The sequence below is a fragment of the Megascapheus bottae genome, chromosome 10 (assembly GCF_031878675.1).
Source record: "Megascapheus bottae isolate mThoBot1 chromosome 10, mThoBot2.hap1, whole genome shotgun sequence".
Classification (NCBI taxonomy): domain Eukaryota; kingdom Metazoa; phylum Chordata; class Mammalia; order Rodentia; family Geomyidae; genus Megascapheus; species Megascapheus bottae.
The window spans coordinates 34,253,532-34,270,317 of NC_143518.1; the positions used below are offsets into that span (position 1 = coordinate 34,253,532).

General features: G+C 47.6%; 2 protein-coding genes across 3 annotated transcripts; both read right to left on the minus strand.

Annotated features, from left to right (window-relative positions):
• Positions 1–3,031: 3,031 nt before the first annotated feature.
• On the minus strand, positions 3,032–7,722 carry Fcrlb (Fc receptor like B). Its single transcript, XM_090339801.1, has 6 exons — positions 7,692–7,722; positions 7,424–7,444; positions 6,834–7,088; positions 4,724–4,990; positions 3,724–4,014; positions 3,032–3,480 (listed from the first exon to the last, which is right to left on the minus strand). Exons 1-6 carry the CDS (start codon positions 7,720–7,722, stop codon positions 3,068–3,070), a joined length of 1,278 nt encoding a protein of 425 aa, XP_090195927.1. The 3' UTR covers positions 3,032–3,067.
• A 1,974-nt stretch (positions 7,723–9,696) lies between these two features.
• On the minus strand, positions 9,697–16,247 carry Fcrla (Fc receptor like A). Of its 2 annotated transcripts, none has more exons than XM_090339802.1 (5): positions 16,150–16,247; positions 13,033–13,173; positions 11,988–12,254; positions 11,349–11,636; positions 9,697–10,088 (listed from the first exon to the last, which is right to left on the minus strand). In XM_090339802.1, exons 1-5 carry the CDS (start codon positions 16,226–16,228, stop codon positions 9,805–9,807), a joined length of 1,059 nt encoding a protein of 352 aa, XP_090195928.1. In that variant the 5' UTR covers positions 16,229–16,247; the 3' UTR covers positions 9,697–9,804. The 2 variants fall into 2 exon arrangements, with proteins under 2 accessions (XP_090195928.1, XP_090195929.1); XM_090339803.1 differs by having other exon boundaries at positions 9,836–10,088; positions 11,362–11,636.
• Between the last annotated feature and the right edge of the window lie 539 nt (positions 16,248–16,786).

Consider the following 16,786-nt stretch of genomic DNA (forward strand, 5'->3'; position numbering starts at 1 on the left):
GTCTGAGTGAAAAGAGAAAGACAAGCGTCTATTCATGTGCTGGATTGGGTGACTGTCTATTCATTTCCATCGACAAAGGATGTTTTCAGGATGCTTTGATTCTTATGCAAGAAAGACGTAGCTCAGTTGTGTAATATACATGGGCAGGCTCGGTGACCTCTCGATGTATTCCTTTCATGACCATGGTGGCTGGTAGGTGTCTTTGAAGGAAAAGGAGATGATGGTGGAAAAAAAAAAATCTACGTCAAGTTAACCCTGTATTATAGTTTTCTTTGGAATGATCAGCATGATGAATGGGGTAGATTTGGCCTCAAAAATTATACTCACAAGGGGGACAGACCCAATAATAAGATGGAGATGTCACGTCTTTTTTATCTCATTCTAGTTACCCATCAGACATCCACAGGTCCAAGTGAAAAGCCAGTCATCTCAAGGTTTGCCTGGCAACTGCCTGACCATCAGAGGTGTTGTCTAATCAAAACTACTAATGTATTAACCAGCTACGTGTCCTCCAAAATTCAGCCACCCTGGATGCACCAGCCCATACAGTGCCTGCTCAAAGTCACAGTCCCTATCAAAGGAAGAAGCTCACAGATCTCCACAGCCACAGAAGATCTCAGGAAGAAGACCACAGTAGGGCTCCAGGACTAAGCCCTGGGAACATTCTAACCACAAGAATGGCTTGTAAATGTCCGTGGAAATAAGCAGTGTCCACTAGGCGCCAGCATCAGCTGACCAAGAAGTCTTGCCCTATAGCTTTTTGTTTTGTTTTTGTGGGGTCAGGGTTAGTAGAAAGACAGCATGAAAGAATTTCCACACATTTCTCTAGAGTGCCCTCAAGGCTATTTCCCTGGGCTTTTGGACAGTTAGTGTGTACAAGGAAATTATGAGCTGGATATTAGGTTCTTGCTCTATAATATTATTAGAGGCAGGGTCTATGCTTTCACTTCTTGGATCACAGCAGACAGGGTCTTACTTAAGTTTTCTCAATCCTAAATTCCATTTCTCCTAGCTTCTGGAGACACATTTCTGAGCTCTGGGAGTGAGTCCTTAGGCATTTTCCTCATTTGACTTAAGAGACAGTAAGCTTCCCACACATCCCCACTGTCAGGGAGAATCGTGGCAAAGAGGTCACTTTATAAATCCTCTTTGCTCTTCATATCCTTCTCCCCCTTCTTATCTCCTTGCGATTTGAGAGTCTAAAAGCCAAGGAACTGATTTTCAAGCATTTCCTCTGAAAATTCTGCACAGGCTAAGCTGGCTTCAGAATTTTGTGTCTATAATATCTTGAAATATCACTTTTGACATCCTGTCACAAGTACAATTGCTTAATTGTACAGAATAAAAATAAAGCCCTGCCTTCCTGCATTACTCTCTCCAGGCACACCATCTGATGAATGATAGTCAGTTCTAGATCTTATATTTTAAATCAAATCCAAAGCAACTGGAAAAGGAATAAGTGGTTAGAAAAGAATTGAAAACCCTGGGAGGGGCCAGGAGCATGGCCTAGTGAGTGCTTGCCTAGCATGCATGAAGCCCTGGGTTCGATTCCTTGAAGCCAGAAGTGGTACTATAGCTCAAGTGATGGTAGAGCTATAGCCTTGAGAAAGCCCAAGAACAGTTCCCAGGCCCTGGCAAAAAAAAAAAAAAAGTTAAATTAAAAAAAAGGTACGTCTGGAAAGTGGTGTGGCTCAAGTGGTAGAGTACTAGCCTGTGGTCTTCAGACCACACATACACAAAAGGTACATCTTGGGCCAGGAGTGTGGCCTAGTGAAAGAGTGCTTGCCTGGCATGCAGGAAGCTCTAGGTTCAATTCCTCTGTACCACATAGCCTCAAGAAAGCTAAAGGACAGGGCCGGGAGTTTGGCCTAGTGGTTTAAGTGCTTGCCTAGCATGCATGAAGCCCCGGGTTCGATTCCTCGGTACCACATACATAGAAAAATGCCAGAAGTGGTGCTGAGGTTCAAGTGGTAGAGCTCTAGCCTTGAGAAAGTCCAAGGACAGTGCTCAGGCCCTGAGCTCAAGCCCAGGACTGGCAAAAAAAAAAAAAAAAAGAAAGAAAGCTAAAGGACAGTGCTCAGGCCCTGAGCTCAATCCCAGGACTGGCAAAAAAAAAAAAAAAAAAAAAAAAAAAAAAAAAAGAAAGCTAAAGGACAGTGCTCAGGCCCTGAGTTCAAGCCCAGGACTGGGGAAAAAAAAAAAAAGGAAATGGCACATCTTTAAGAAACCCTAGGCATGAGCCCAGCAGTGCAGGAAGGCTTCTTTGAAAGTGCTCTCTTCTGGCTTTGTAGGAGGTAACTAAAAGCTTCTTAAAGGGGGCCCAGGAATTTAAGAAAAGCTGGAAACCCAAATCCCTTCTACACACACACACACACACACACACACACACACACACACACTTTAAATCTGTGCCCTTTTATCTGAACTATGCTCACTTGAAGTCATTTTGTTATTACTTCCAGCATCTATATCAAAGGATCAATTGTCCTTCAGATGGGCAATGCCTTATCATCTTTGGCAAAAGGAGGCAGTCAAAAGTTGTGGAGCACAAAGCAACAGTGACTAACTTATTCTCCCCTCAAGTGATGCAGTGCTATCAACTTCTCTGGAACCCCTCCAAAGACTAACGTTGACATCATGGTCAATGAGACCATACCAAGTGCATTTTTATTCTCAAGGGTCTGAGGATTTTCAGCCAACAAACTTTTCATGGCAGTGACATTCCTGAGCAGCCAAGATCTGGTTTGAACTGCTTACAGGAGCCCAGGTATAAAACTATAGAGTTCTAAGAGTTGGTCTAAGCCGGGCGGGGTGGCTCACACCTGTAATCCTAGCTACTCCGGAGGGTGAGATCTGAGGATCAAGGTTCAAAGCCAGCCCGGGCACAAAAGTACCTCTAGAAAACCGAAAAGGGCTAGGTTTAAGGGTAGGGCAGTAAGCCTTGACCTGAACAGCTCAAGGAAAGCACCAAAAGGAAGCTGTGTGAGGTCAGAAGTGAGGACTACCACACTCTACGAATTGCCACACTTTATGAACCCTTCTTTAAAAACCACCACAGTGATCCCCCTCAACTCCCCACAGGAGCGGTCCCTGTGGTTGCTAGGCTCTCTGCATAGTGGGGGTTGGGAGTCTCAAGTGTCCCGCTGAGCTCTGGAGGACCCTGGGGTTCCTTTAATTCTAGGACCACCCGGCTCAAAAGCCTTTTGAGCAGCTGCATTTCTTGGAGCAGAAGGTCCACGTTGGGTTTCAGAGCGCCGGCCGATTGCTCCAGAGGCGCAGGCAGGGCGCAGGCGGCTGGGCCCGGGGTGGGGACGCGGGAGGCCGGGAACTGCAGCCCCGCCGAGGTGGTGCTGGGGACCGAGGTGACGGACGGGACCAATCTGGACACCGGGGGCTTTCTGAAGGACAGTGGCTTGTTACCCGGTGCCAGGACTGCAGCCTGCGGGGCCAAGGCGGTGGTGACCGCTCCCTCCAGGTGGCCTGGGAACGCAACCCCGAGTAAGGCGTGGCTAAACTCATTGGCCCAATTCTGGGATTGGCGGGGAGGCAGGGGCGGGGGAGGAGGAAGTAGAGCCCGTAAATGGGAGTGGTGCGGGAAGGAGGAGAGGAAGGACCGGAGGAAAAGGACTGGGATGGGGGCGACCCTTCGGGCCCGCGGCGGGACACGGGGGGGGGGTGCCCGCAGGGATCCGGGGGCCTCGCGGAGTCCGTGCGGCCACTCACCCCGCCCCGGCAGCTGCAGCCACGGGCTGCGTTTCCGGACGCTGCGGGTGACGGTGGACGCCTCGCACCAGTACGATTCGAGCTCCTCGACCTCGGGCTCGGGCACCGTGTATTCCGCGCCCCAGTCGAAGCGGCGCACGGGGCGGCTGTACTTGTAGAAGGCGAAGTGTAGCGGGGTGTCGCGCTTCTGAGGGTGCAGGCGCGTCTCGCAGCGCAGGACCACCGCGCCGTGGGGCGCCCCGCGCGCCTCCTGCGCGCCCAGCACCCGCAGCTCCGGAGTCCGGAACAACTCTGCGGAGAGGGTGGGCCGCGGGGCCCGGGATGCAGATTGAGTTCGCGCGTGGGGAGGAACTAGAATCCTCCTGTCCATGGCGCCCCCCCCCACCAGACTCCTTTCCTTCTCCCCACCCAGGTCACCTTGCTGACCCCGACACCAAGTAAGGGGTTGGAGGAGACTCTAGTGAACAGGCTTCTTGTTACATCCCACCTGACACCCCAGTCTCGAAAGCAGAACGCTACACCCGCCTCGTGGAACACTTGGGTGTCTGGGGGAGGTTGGGGGCGACCCCCAGCCACCGCAGCCGCCATTCTGTCAATGGTTGTAACCAGAACTTACTCTTAAAGGGAGTCCCCAGCCCCTCAGAAAGTCGTGTGTGTGTGTGTGTGTGTGTGTGTGTGTGTGTGTGTGTGTGTCTGTCTGTCTGTCTGTCTGTCTGTCTGTCTGTCTTGGGGCTTGAACCTCTGGGCCTGGGTGCTGTCCCTGAGCTCTTCAGCTCAAGGCTACCGCCCTACCCTTGAGCCAAGCCTCACTTCCTGTTTTCTAGAGGTTAATTGGAGATAAGAGTCTTTGAGCCTCGATCCTCAGATCTCAGCCTCCTGAATGGCTAAGATGATCATTATTGACGTGAGCCACTGCGCCTGGCTTTTTTTTCCCTTCTGATTCCTCTCCCAGGATTCCCCCTGCTGGCGCGCGTCGCCCCGCCGCCCCGAGCTCCCCCACCTTGCACGGTCACCGCCACCTTGGCGGAGAACATGGGCGCGCTCTCCACGGGAATGCGCATGGTGCCTGAGCACTGGTAACGCCCACTGTCGCTGGCGCGGGCCTGCAACACCGTGTAGTTGGTACTAGAGTGGAAGTAGCGCACGGCCTGGCCGTCGTGGTAGTAGTGAAGTTTGTAGACGACCTTGTCGTACCAGCCCCGGCACCTCATGATCAGTGGCTCGCCCTCGAACACCGCAGCGTAGGGCACCTGCAGGATCAGCCAGTCTACAACAGACAAGAGCAGACAAGATCTATTCTTAGCCTCTCTGCTTCTTCCCAACTCCCCGCGCCCTTGCCCTGCATAGCTGTAGATGGTTGGCATTCGGGGGCCTCACCTCATACATAAGGCTCAGAATGGAGAGAAAGGCCCGTCCTTCCTTAGGCAGTGGACAGACAAAGAAGCTCTAGGCTTGGTTCCAGTCTCGCTCTTAATTATGACTGCAGGGCCTTTGGAAACCTGCCCTTACCTGCCCTTGCTTATCTCTCCAGCACCTTCTTAATAGTCCTTTTTGCCCCACTTACCTTTAGCTCTGAACTGCTAGGAGAGGGAGCCCTGCTCCGAGCCCAGGACCTTTGTACCTATTTTCTCGGCCAAGACCTTCCTTTACCAACGGAGGCCATTTTGTCCTGTAGCTAAATTCAGATTTTAGAGGTGTGTGTGTACTGAGGCTTGAACTCAGGGTATGGGCACTTTCCCTTAGCTATTTCATTCAAGGCTGGCATCCTACCAGCCTTGGTGGTTCATTGGAGATAAGAGTTTGAAGAACAGAATATAATGTAACCCTTCTATTAATCACAATAAAAATTATTTTTAAAAAAGAGTCTGAAGAACTTTCAGCTGCCTTTCAACCAAAATCCTCTGCTCTCGGCCTTCTGTGTAGTTAGAATTACAGGCATGATACCAGCACGTGGTTTAGACCCTATCTTCTGAAGAAAAACTAGCCTGACATCCTTAGGTATCTCCCATAGAACCCCCACTATCATCCCCATAACACGTAATCATACAATGAAAAATACCACTGCAAGAAACAAGCCACAATTAGTGTGCTACATTCAGTCTGTATTATTATTGTCAATAATAATTCTCAAAAAAGGAAACCACAAGATGAAATATAAATGCTAATTTGAACACTGAGTAGGCAATATCCCTTAATTCTGATATAAATTGCAACCTACTAGGCTACAATTATGCAATATTCCCTTTTTCTTTTTTTTTTCATCTTGAAACTTCTCAAAGCATCAGTTTCTCAATCAACTCCTATGTGCTTATATTTATTTACGTGCCTGTAATAAACATTGATAAAGCACCCCATTTAGTCAGGTTTTTTTCATTAATAGCATTCTTACAACAGCCAAAGAGATCGATGCTGTTATTGTCCCTATTTCCCTGATAAAGACAATGATGTGTAAAGCTGTGTCACACTATTAACCAAGAATAACTCATAGCCCAGTATGGTGGCACACATTTGGAATCCCAGCACTGGGAAGGGTTTTGCAGGATGATAGGGAGTTCGAAGCCATTATGGGCTACATACTCTGCTGGGGTTAGGGCTCAAGAGGTAGAACCTTGGCCTGGCAAACATATGCCCTGAATGCAAACTTCAGTACCACTGATAATGATGATGGCAATGATGATGATGACAATGGTGATGATGATGATGATGATGATGATGAAGAAGAAAAGGAGGAGGAAGAGGAATAATGATTTCTCTTGTTCAACCTACCTAGGAACCCATGCTCTTCCTACTTTGCCTTGCCTGGATCCCCTCCTCCTCCAAGTTCTCTATCCAGCATCCCAGGTCATCTCCTCTGAACTGATTCAAGAAGCTGGAATGTGTGTCTCACACAGTGACAGCAGGGCAAGAGGGACCTTAGAGTTTGGTAAGACTTATTACATCTCTCACATAGTGCCATGCAGGCCCCAGCCTATTCCAGAGACTCAAGATAGTCCTCTATGTAGCTATCATTTCCTGCTCTCTATTGAATGGCCCAATGTCCTCCCGCAAAGGAGGGTCACTACACCAGAAAAAGTGAGTGCTTTCCCTCCCTCCATGCTCAGACCACTTACCATTAGATACAGAGAGATGGATAGGGTCACTGACAGGTGCTCCCCGCGTCTGACATCGATACACCCCTGGTGTCTGCACCTCAATACTCTTCTTGTGAGAGGGCAGGAGGGCGTGGCCCAGATACCAGAGCGTGCTGATGGGCCGCAGCTCCAGGAGCAGAGGGTGGTATCCATCACAGCGCAGTGTTACTCGCTCTCCCTTGAAGATTGTGGTCCAAGGCGGGTGTAGTGACAGAGTGGGCTTCTCCAGAGTAGCTGAGGGTGGGCAGGGCAGGAAGGGGGTGGGCAAGTGCGGGAAAGAGGAAGGTGAGATGCCCAAAGATGTGGCCTGGGATCAGCAAATCTTAGGGAACTCATTTCCTGGGTTCAGCCCATCCCTGCAGGAGGCGAGATCACAGTCACTGGCCTACAAATCTTCAATCTTCACTTCTGAGTGCCCTTGAGCAAGCCTAGACTCAGAGATCGAGCAAGAAGGGGAAAAGCCACCATCTCAGAAAAGCCCAGGAATGAGTAGTTGCACAGCAGGTCACTGGAAAGAATGCTGGAATGACAGCTATAGAAAACTGGGAGGAGGGATGCCTAAAACTCACCAGCTTGCCCACTGCTTGGAACTGCAAAGCAAGAAAGAAAGAAGATGGAGGACAAAGAGGCTTTTTGAGCACAGGAAAGACAGAATGGTCTCAAAGCCTCTTTTCCTTCTGTCCCTCCAAGTTACCCAGTTCTGAGGAGACCCCCTTCTCTTCCCCTGCCAAAATAATCAGTAAGCTATTTGGTACATCTCTCTCTGACCCCCAATACCTGACTCATCCTCCTCTCTATCACCCAAATCCTGCTGCCACCACCTCATGGAGAACTTACCCAGAAGCGGGAGGGCCACGAGTATCCACATGATGAATCTGCCTGCAGTAGCTGCAGACGGATGGAAATGCACTGGCGTGGGATGGGGACAAAGAGAAAGAAAGTGGCCAGTGGGTGACCACTGAGTACTAAGAAACACTGCTGCATCTCTCACCCATTCCTAGTTCCTGGAGATGGTGGAGTAGAGGAAGAGGAGAGGGGATGAATGTGTTTTGCCCTCAGGTAGCTCTAATAGCATTCCATTTCTACTCCATCTCCGCCCCACCAGCCAATAGATCCTTTTTGTTTTTCGTCCTCCATTACTGAGGCTTAATTTGAGGGCCTAGCACTCTCACCTGTTTGTTTGTTTGTTTGTTTCACTCAAGGCTAGCACTCTATCACTTGAGCCATGCCTTTACTTTTAGCTTTTTGCTAGTTAACTGCAGATAAGAGTCTCACACAGATTTTCCTATGCAGGCTGGCTTCGAATCATGACTCTCAGATCTCAGCCTCCTGAGTAGCTAGGATTATAGGCATGAGCCACCAGTGCCTGACAATAAATCTCAATGGTAGACCAAAAGGTCGACCTGGGCCCTTATTTCTGCTCCCTTCCTGATGACAAACTTTTAAGTGCATGGCCTAGCGAGGTCAATGTTGAGGACCCTGAACCAGAGCTCACATCTTCCAAAAACGAGTAAGCAGAGAAGCATGATTCATCAACCCCGCTTCCACATCCTGCGTCCATCCTGCCGTCAAAGACAGAAGTACAATGTGGTTCCCTATCTTCTCTTCCCGAAACCTTAAACCCTCAGAAATTAGAAAAGTCCTTTCCTATGCACCCCAGTGATCTCACCTCGTGGCCCCTCTCCTCCCTTGTTTCTTGCTTCCTTTCCTACCCTGGGTTCCTGAAACTCACCCCTGCAATCAACCCCAGTCTCCAGGACTCCTCACCTGCACAGACCTTGGTGCCTCAGTGCTTCAGAAGCTTCTCCAATCCTTCCTCTCAGTATGGCTCTCCCATGTGACCACTTCTGAACAATGAGGAACCTGAATTTCAATGTAAATACTTAATGATTTTTCCAAGGAGATACTATGTCTCCTTGGGCTCTCTCCTGCCCATACCTGTGGCTGTTTAGAAAACCAGGGCACTCTTTCCCTCAGAACTCTAATAAGAAGGAGATCAGTTATCAGACATGGTCAAACTCTATCAAGATCCCATTCTTGCTGATGGCCAGAGTTCAACTCTGGGAATTAATTCCCTCATGTTTTAGCTTATTGTGCATCTGGAAAGGGCTCAGTTTCTGATTCACAAGAGTACTCCCTAAGTGTATTCTGACATGGCAAAAGAGCAAGCCAGCTTTGTGAGGTTTCTTTTATAAGAACACTATCCTTGATAGAACTCTGCCCTCATGCCTGATTATCTCCACAAGATCCCACTTCCTAATACCACCATCTAGGGTTAGGAATCCAACAGAAGAATTTGGGGGAGACATAAGCATTCAGATCATATGATCAACTAAATGCTACCCTGTGATGATTAACTTGCTAAAGAATTCCAAGAGGAAAGTCTAATTTTAATTGGCAGAAACTCCTGGTGGTATACCTGGCTTTCATTAGGCTGAGGCTGTCACAATTTTAGCATCATGGTTGTTTGGGGACAGAAAATATTCTGCTGTAGGAAAGGACTGCCCTATGCAAATAGGACAGACAATAGCATCCTTCGCTGATAAATGCCTTGACTTACTGAATGACAACAGCACACAACCACCTCACCCTGTGTGAGGACCAAAATGTCCAGGTGACAATACTAAATGTCTTCTCGGGGTGGAGAGAAATTGCCTGCAGTAGATACTACCATACTGAATCCACCTCCCTTGCTTCCTTTTCAATTCTAGTTTGAGCGACAGAAGGACATTTCTTATCTAGGGAGAGCAGATTTACATTGTCAAGGTAAAAAGTATGCACAATTACAGCTGAACTTCCATGATCACTCTATACAGATTTATTTATATTTGCCTATCTCCGTGATCCTAACGAAATACCAGGATATGTAGAACCGTGGTTTTGCTCAGTACAACAACAGCTGGAGGTGTTGGAAATGACTGAGCGACGGTGTGGGTGAAACAGTGTGCTTTTATTTGTCAGGCACCTTGGTGATCCCAGACTTCAGGGAGCTAGACAAGTCTCTCAGCTCCAAGACCAGGTGACCAAGGAGAACTCTTACATCTTGCATCTGTTTGAGAAGTATGCTCATTTGGTGGTGCAGATGAGGGTCCGGAGAAAAGAAGCCTGCATGCTCAGAAGACGAAGTGGGCAGTGGAGGCAGAGGCTCAGAAGGCTTCTTTGGAGATGTTTCTGGAACAGCTGATTTCTGAAGAGCTGGATTCCAGGTGGAGGATGCGGTAGAGCTGGAAGGGCCTAGATTATGGAGCAGGAGGCAGGTGTAAGATGAAGTTTTACTCTGACACCTGTCTTCATCACTCTTTCCTATAAGTTGGAAGCAGTTGTAGGGTTCAATAACAACAGGGACTAGAGAACTGTAGTGCCCTCCTAATCTAAACCTTAATCTGAAACTTGGCTATCTGTGCTCAGAAATAGTTAGAGAAGAGGCTTCATCATTAGACAGCAATTACTATTAACCAGTTTCTTTCCTTCTAAGAAAGACTGTAATTCCCTGAGGTATGGATATGGTACGTTGTCCTAGGTCAACCTCCTCAATAGTCTAATTCCTCATTCTTGTATCAGACTTGTGCTTTCAGGGAGCATCTATGCTGATTCTCTGAGCCACCTCCTCTTCAAGATGGCATTGCCAGTCTTTTCTATTGTTTCTTCACCTTACATGGCAGGTGAAAAATATACCTGTCTAACCCCATGTGAGAATATCTCAAGTCAACCACATCCTTCTTAAGGATAGCTTCTAGAAGTTAACATAGACTCTATTTCTTCTTCTAGACACTATGCTTATTTTAGGCTTTACTTTCTTATAAATAGAGATAGAAGCATTCTAAGTTCTTTTTTTTTTTGCAGGGGGGGGGTAGTTATGGAGTTGGACTTAGCCTGGGTGCTGTCCCTGAGCTCTTCAGCTCAAGGCTACCACCCTACCCTTGAGCCAAGCCCTACTTCCCATTTTCTAGGGGTTAATTGGAGATAAGTCTCAGGCCCTTTTGCGCCTGGGCTGGCTTTGAACCTTGATCCTTAGATCTCAGCCTCCTGAGTAGCTAGGATTACAGGTGTGAGCCACCACACCTGGCAAGGCATTCTAAGTTCTATGAGTCAGTATGCATGGGTTTGGTTCTAGTCTTGGTTTGGTGAAGTATTCATCATGGCCTAAAGTCCATCTATGATCTCTGTGATCTCTTCATCGTCAGGAGCTCTGGATTACTATTCCTGCTTCTGCAATGTCTCTTCTTTGCCTACTTATTCTGAACTCCAGCTGATAGACCCAATTGTCCTGTTCTCAATCTCACTCTGTGTGTGTGTGTGTCTGTCTCTCTGCCTGCTTGCCTCTCTCTCTCTCTCTCTCTCTCTCTCTCTCTCTCTCTCTCTCTCTCTCTCTCTCTCTCTCTTCTCTCTCTCTCTCTCTCTCTCTCTCTCTCTCTCTCTCCCTCTAACACACACACACACACACACACACACACACACACACACACACACACACACACACACACACTAACTTACCCCGTACTCTTACTTCCAGCTGTGGGCTATGTTTCCATATTTGACCATCATCTATGGCTGCTTCACACCAATAGGACCCCGAGTGCTCTGCAGAAGCAGTGGGGATCTGGAATTCTGAGGAGAGGCCCCTGCTGTGAAGTGTTCTTCCATCCTTGTAGAAGGAGAACAAGAGGTGACGGGTGGCTGACCTCTGCGAGGACAGCTTTGTCTGACAGCTCAGAGTCACTGAGCCTCCCTCTTGGGGCTCAGTAGAGGGTAAGGCTGTGAGGACTGGAGCTGAAAAGAGTTCTAGGGGAAAGATCCAGGGAAGAAGTGGTCAGTCATTCTATCCTTAACTAGATCCATGAAAGAAAGGCAAGGTACCCCCGTCACGAGGCCTTTCCCATTTGCAACAGAAATGGGTTCTGCTAGAAAGCAGTAGAAGTCTGGGTGGTTGAAAGGACACTGGACTCTAGGTGGGGCTGAATGGCCTGAAAAGGCCTTGCGGAGACTCTCCCTCTCCTGAACCCCAGCTTGGGCATTTACCCTGTTCCTCCAGGCTTCGGTGATTTTTTTTTTCCACCTCTAGGTCAAGGAAGCACAGTTTTGAGTTCCCTCATCCACCAATTCAGCAGCAACAATGCTGCTTCTAGCTCTCACCTTGGACTGTGATAGCTACAGTGGATGCTGTTTCTGGGCTCCCTGGACCTGGGCTCCTGAAGATGCCACTACAGTGGTAGTGCCCACTGTCTGCCTCTTGTGCCAAAGTGATGGAGAATTCCTTGTTAGGTCCAGGTGGGCCCAGGGCTGAGCCATCTCGGTAGAAGGTGACCTCAGTCAGTGGCCAGTCTTGCCAGGCCCGGCAGCGAAGAACCAATGGGTCTCCTTCAAATATGGGTGCAGCCGGACCTTGGAGGATCAGCCAGTCTGTAGCCCAGAGCAAGAACTGAGCGTTAGCCATGCTCTGCTTTAGGAGCCCCTGCAGTCACGTGTACAAGACGCTCCTGCACTTCAGAGGTCCAGATCATTCCTCTTGGGGTGTGTGTGTGTGTGTGTGTGTGTGTGTGTGTGTGTGTGTCTGTCTCTCTGTCTGTCTGTCTATCTGTACTAGGGCTTGAACTCATGGTTTCTTGTTCTTGCTGCACTTTTTTCACTCAAGGCTGGTATTCTACCACTTGAGCCATACCTCCACTGGTACCTTTTGTGTGGTTAATTGAAGATGAGTGTCTCATGGAGTTTTCTGCTAGGACTGGCTATGAATCATGAACCTCAGATCTCAGCCTCCTGAGTAGCTAGGATTACAGGCCTGAGCCACCAACACCCTGCGAATTCCTGTCTCTAAATGACCTACCTCAATGGTCCCTGTCCCTTGAACTTTCCCAAGCAATGGCAAAGTTTTTCTGACTCCTCCTCTACTCCCAGACTCTATCTGTAACTGTGAAGCAATTCTTTGCTTCAGGCTTGAAGCTTAGAGTTATGAGTTTCTCACTACAATTCCTCAGCCTGTCTCTTACCTCAGTGACTGACTCGGTGACAAGTATGGCACAAGTTCTCTAGGGCCTAAAACTGAAAGCATCATGACTTATGGGGCCTGAAGAGGGGAAGAAATTAACTCAACACATAGCTGGCTTTCTGGAGGGCACTTCCCTAGGAGGGATGGATTTTAATCACTAAAATCCCTAATTGGATCATCCCAGTGCCTCACCATACGACACGATGAGATGAAATGGTTCACTGAAAGTGTAGCCAGCTTCCCTTGGGTGGATTGTCTCGCCATCAGTGTGGCAGCTGCCCTTTCTGGTACTGACACCGTCTTCCCATCTCAGAGTGGTCTCAGAACTGGCAGCTGAAGAGGCATGGCCCAGGAAGAATCAGAAAATGATGTTGAACCTTAGAGAAAGATGACATGAAATGCCTTCCACAAGATCCCGCCCTCTCCTAGGAAGCCAGCCAATTTTTTTCAGAATGAAAAAAGATATCAAAGACTCCTAGGATTCTTCAGAAGGATGGTCTTGACCTTGGTTCATTGTTTCCAGATGCTGGATAAGGAATGTGGTTGAGGGAAGAGGCAGGTCAGAGAATGACATCTTGCTGTTATTGCAGGAAACCGGAGGCCAAAAGCAGTCATGAAACCAGCCAGCATTTCTGGTTTGCTCTCTACTTTATTTGATTTCTGTTTGCATGTGTTCGAGCAGTGCCAGGATACTTAAGACTCAGCTGTTCTGTTGTCAGCTAGCACTCTACCACCAGAGTCACACCTCCACTCTAGCATTTTGCTGACTAGTTGGAGAACAGAGTGTTTACAATTGACCTAAGCAAAGTAAATACCATTTCTGGCATCTCTGTGACTACTTCTTGTCACTCTTTGTTCCACTCTCCCTCCTGCAGACATATGGCCAGCCATGCACATTCACACTTTCACTCCATCCTCTTCTGTCCCACTTACCTTTGTTTCCTTCCAATCATGGTGACCCAGGCCTGGTCATTGATTTGGTAACTTCCTGTTCTTACCACACCAGTACCAAAACTACTCTGCTTACACTTTCAGTTCCCCTCTGTCATTCAACTAGACTCAGCCTCTTGTTTTTTGTTTGTTTGTTTTGTTTTTCAATAAAACTGGAGAGGTTGGCACTGGTGCCTGGCTCATGCTTGTGATTCTAGAATGCAGGAGGCTGAGATCTCAGGATCCTGATTTGAAGCCGGCTGGGGCAGGAAAGCCCATGAGACTCTTATCTCTAATTAACCACAAAAAAAGGAAAAGAAAGGAAGGAAGGAAGGAAGGGAGGGAGGGAGGGAGGGAGGGAGGGAGGGAGGGAGGGAGGGAGGGAGGGAGGGAGAGTGGAAGAAAGAAGGCTGGATATTGAACTGTGGTTCAAATGGTAGAGTAGTAGCCTTAAAAGTAGCTTGTGGGGCCGGGAGTTTGGCCTAGTGGTTAAAGTGCTTGCCTAGCATGCATGAAGACCCGGGTTCGATTCCTCGGTACCACATACATAGAAAAAAGCCGGAAGTGGTGCTGAGGCTCAAGTGGTAGAGCTCTAGCCTTGAGAAAGTCCAAGGACAGTGCTCAGGCCCTGAACTCAAGCCCAGGACTGGCAAAAAAAAAAAAAAAGTAGCTTGTAATCCTAGCTACTCAGGAGGCTGAGATCTGAGAATCAAGGTTCAAAGCCAGCCCAGGCACAAAAGGACTTGAGATTCTTATCTCCAATTAACCTTTAGAAAATGGGAAGTGGGGCTTGGCTCAAGGGTAGGGTGGTAGTCTTGAGTAGAAGAGCACAGGGACAGTGCCCAGGCTGAGTTCAAGCCCTATGACCCACAAAAAAAAAAAGCTCTGGGATAGTGCCTGGGCCCTGAGTTCAAACTCAAGGACTGGCACACATGCATGCATGCACACAATAAATAAATAAATAGAGCTGGAGGCATAGATCAAGTGGCAGAGCACTTGCCTTTATGTTCAATACCAACCACAGGTTTGATTTGCAGCACCGTAAATTAATATATACATACACACACATTCATACACACATATATACTGCACACATACACACAACTTTGTTGGACTGCATACATTTTCATTCAATAAACCCTATGTAGTAAGTGTTATCACTCATTTTACAAGTGAAAAAATTAAATTTAGAGACATTAAAAGTGACTTTGGCAAAGTAATGTAGTTAGTAACTAAAAGAGGGTTTTAAAACCAGAGCACACGGCTCACGCTTGTAATCCTAGCTACTCAGGAGGATGATATCTGAGGACTGACGTTTGAAGCCAGCCCAGGAAGCCCATGAGACTCTTATCTCCAATTACCCATTCGAAAAGCAGAAGTGAAGTTGTGGCTCAAATGGTAGAGCTCTAGTTTTGAGCAGAAACAGCACCCAGGCCCTGAATCCAAAGCCCTGTAACCCATAAAAGCAAAACAAAACCAGAACATCTGATTTCAAGTCTGTAGTTCTTGCCACAAAACACCCAAAGCCATTTTTTCCTGCCCACAAATGTCTCTCAGTTCAGTGGAAGATACAGGTATAGACAGAGATCATTTCATCATGAGAAAGAAGGTAAAAATCAGAGGGTAACACAGACAATCACTGGGACAGAAATGAGAAGGCTTGAGGGAGATGCTGTGGAGGCAGAGCCTTTAGGGAATGCCCAGACGCTCATCTAGGGAAAGGGGTCTAACAGGCCATAGAGAGAGGCAGCATTTCAGGTGGAAGAAGCAGTATAAGAACAACCTCTGGGGCCAGGAGCATAGCCTGGTGGCAGAGTGCTTGCCTAGCATGCACGAAGACCGGGGTTTGATTGCTTGGTACCACATACATTGAAAAAGCTGGAAGTGGTGCTATGGCTCAAGTGGCAGAGCACTAGTCTTGAGTGAAGAGTGTCCAAGGACAGTGCCCAGGCCCTGAATTCAAGCCCCAGAACTCGCAAAGAAAGAAAAGAAAAAAGAAAAACCTTGAACACAGATAAAAGTCTAACATGTAGTTAGTCATAAGTTATAGTCAGTATATAAGTTGCAAGGCTTAGAGGTAGCAGAGCTACTTCTATCAAAAGGCAGAGAAGAGAAGGGAAGGGAAAGGGAGAGGGAGAATAAGAGAAGGAACTGTATCATGAAAGGGTAGAGAAAGGGTAAACAAAGCTAAGGGTACTTTTAGGACAGAAAAGACCTGAAAATTTTTATCTTCATCAAGAACCATTCAGTCCTTCGCCATACTCTCATACATCTTTCTTATCTCACCTCAGATAGAATAAGGTCAAAGTAAGTCATTTAGGTCTTTTCTAAAAGTCTGACATAGATCCATTCACATGCCAACATTCAAACATTACTTACATGGCAACATCTGGACTGCCCAGAGTTTAGCCAGCAAGATGTAGAAGGCCCAGGATGTAAGGACACAAATCGGCTTCATGGCAATTGCATTTAGGTCTCTTGCAACCCCTACACACTGGTTTTCTTCTATATGAAACCTCTCAAATTAGAAAAGAGGAAGTAAATCTAACTGTTTTATCTCCATGCAGCTGGCATCAAGTTTGTGATTGACTTCCATCAATCAGATTTGGCCAGATTAGTTCTAATGTCATCTGCATCCTTATGGTTGAGGGATGAAATGCTAGCAATCTCGGTTGTTCAAAAATTCCTTCAGAGGGCTAAGTGGAGTGGCAAACACTCGTAATCCAAGCACTTGGAAGGTGGAGACAGGAGGATCAAGAGTTATAGCACAACTTGAGCTACACAGTGAGATCATCATCAAAGAAAAAAAAATGAAAGAAAAAAGACCAAAGTGGTTAGCACCAACCTTGAACAACAACAACAAAACAATCCAAGCAAGAAATGGAAGCCCTGAGTTCAAATCCCAGGACCAGTCTTTTTTTTTTTTTTTTTTTTTTTTTTGCTAATCCAGGGCTTGAGCTCAGAGCCTGAGCACTGTCCTTGGACTTTCTCGAGGCTGGAGCTCTACCACTTGAGC

Bases quoted from the DNA above. Each gene is read 5' to 3' on its own strand.
- Fcrla (XM_090339802.1), bottom strand. From the start codon at position 16,228: ATGAAGCCGATTTGTGTCCTTACATCCTGGGCCTTCTACATCTTGCTG. The intron at 11,637-11,987 runs GTGAGAGCTAGA...TCTTTCCCCTAG, and splicing joins TGTAGCTATCACAGTCCAAG to AACTCTTTTCAGCTCCAGTC. The intron at 10,089-11,348 runs GTAAGTTAGTGT...TCCATAATCTAG, and splicing joins GCTGGAAGTAAGAGTACGGG to GCCCTTCCAGCTCTACCGCA.
- Fcrlb (XM_090339801.1), bottom strand. From the start codon at position 7,722: ATGTGGATACTCGTGGCCCTCCCGCTTCTGG. The intron at 4,015-4,723 runs GTGGGGGAGCTC...CCCTCTCCGCAG, and splicing joins GGTGGCGGTGACCGTGCAAG to AGTTGTTCCGGACTCCGGAG. The intron at 3,481-3,723 runs GTGAGTGGCCGC...TTGCGTTCCCAG, and splicing joins GCTGCAGCTGCCGGGGCGGG to GCCACCTGGAGGGAGCGGTC.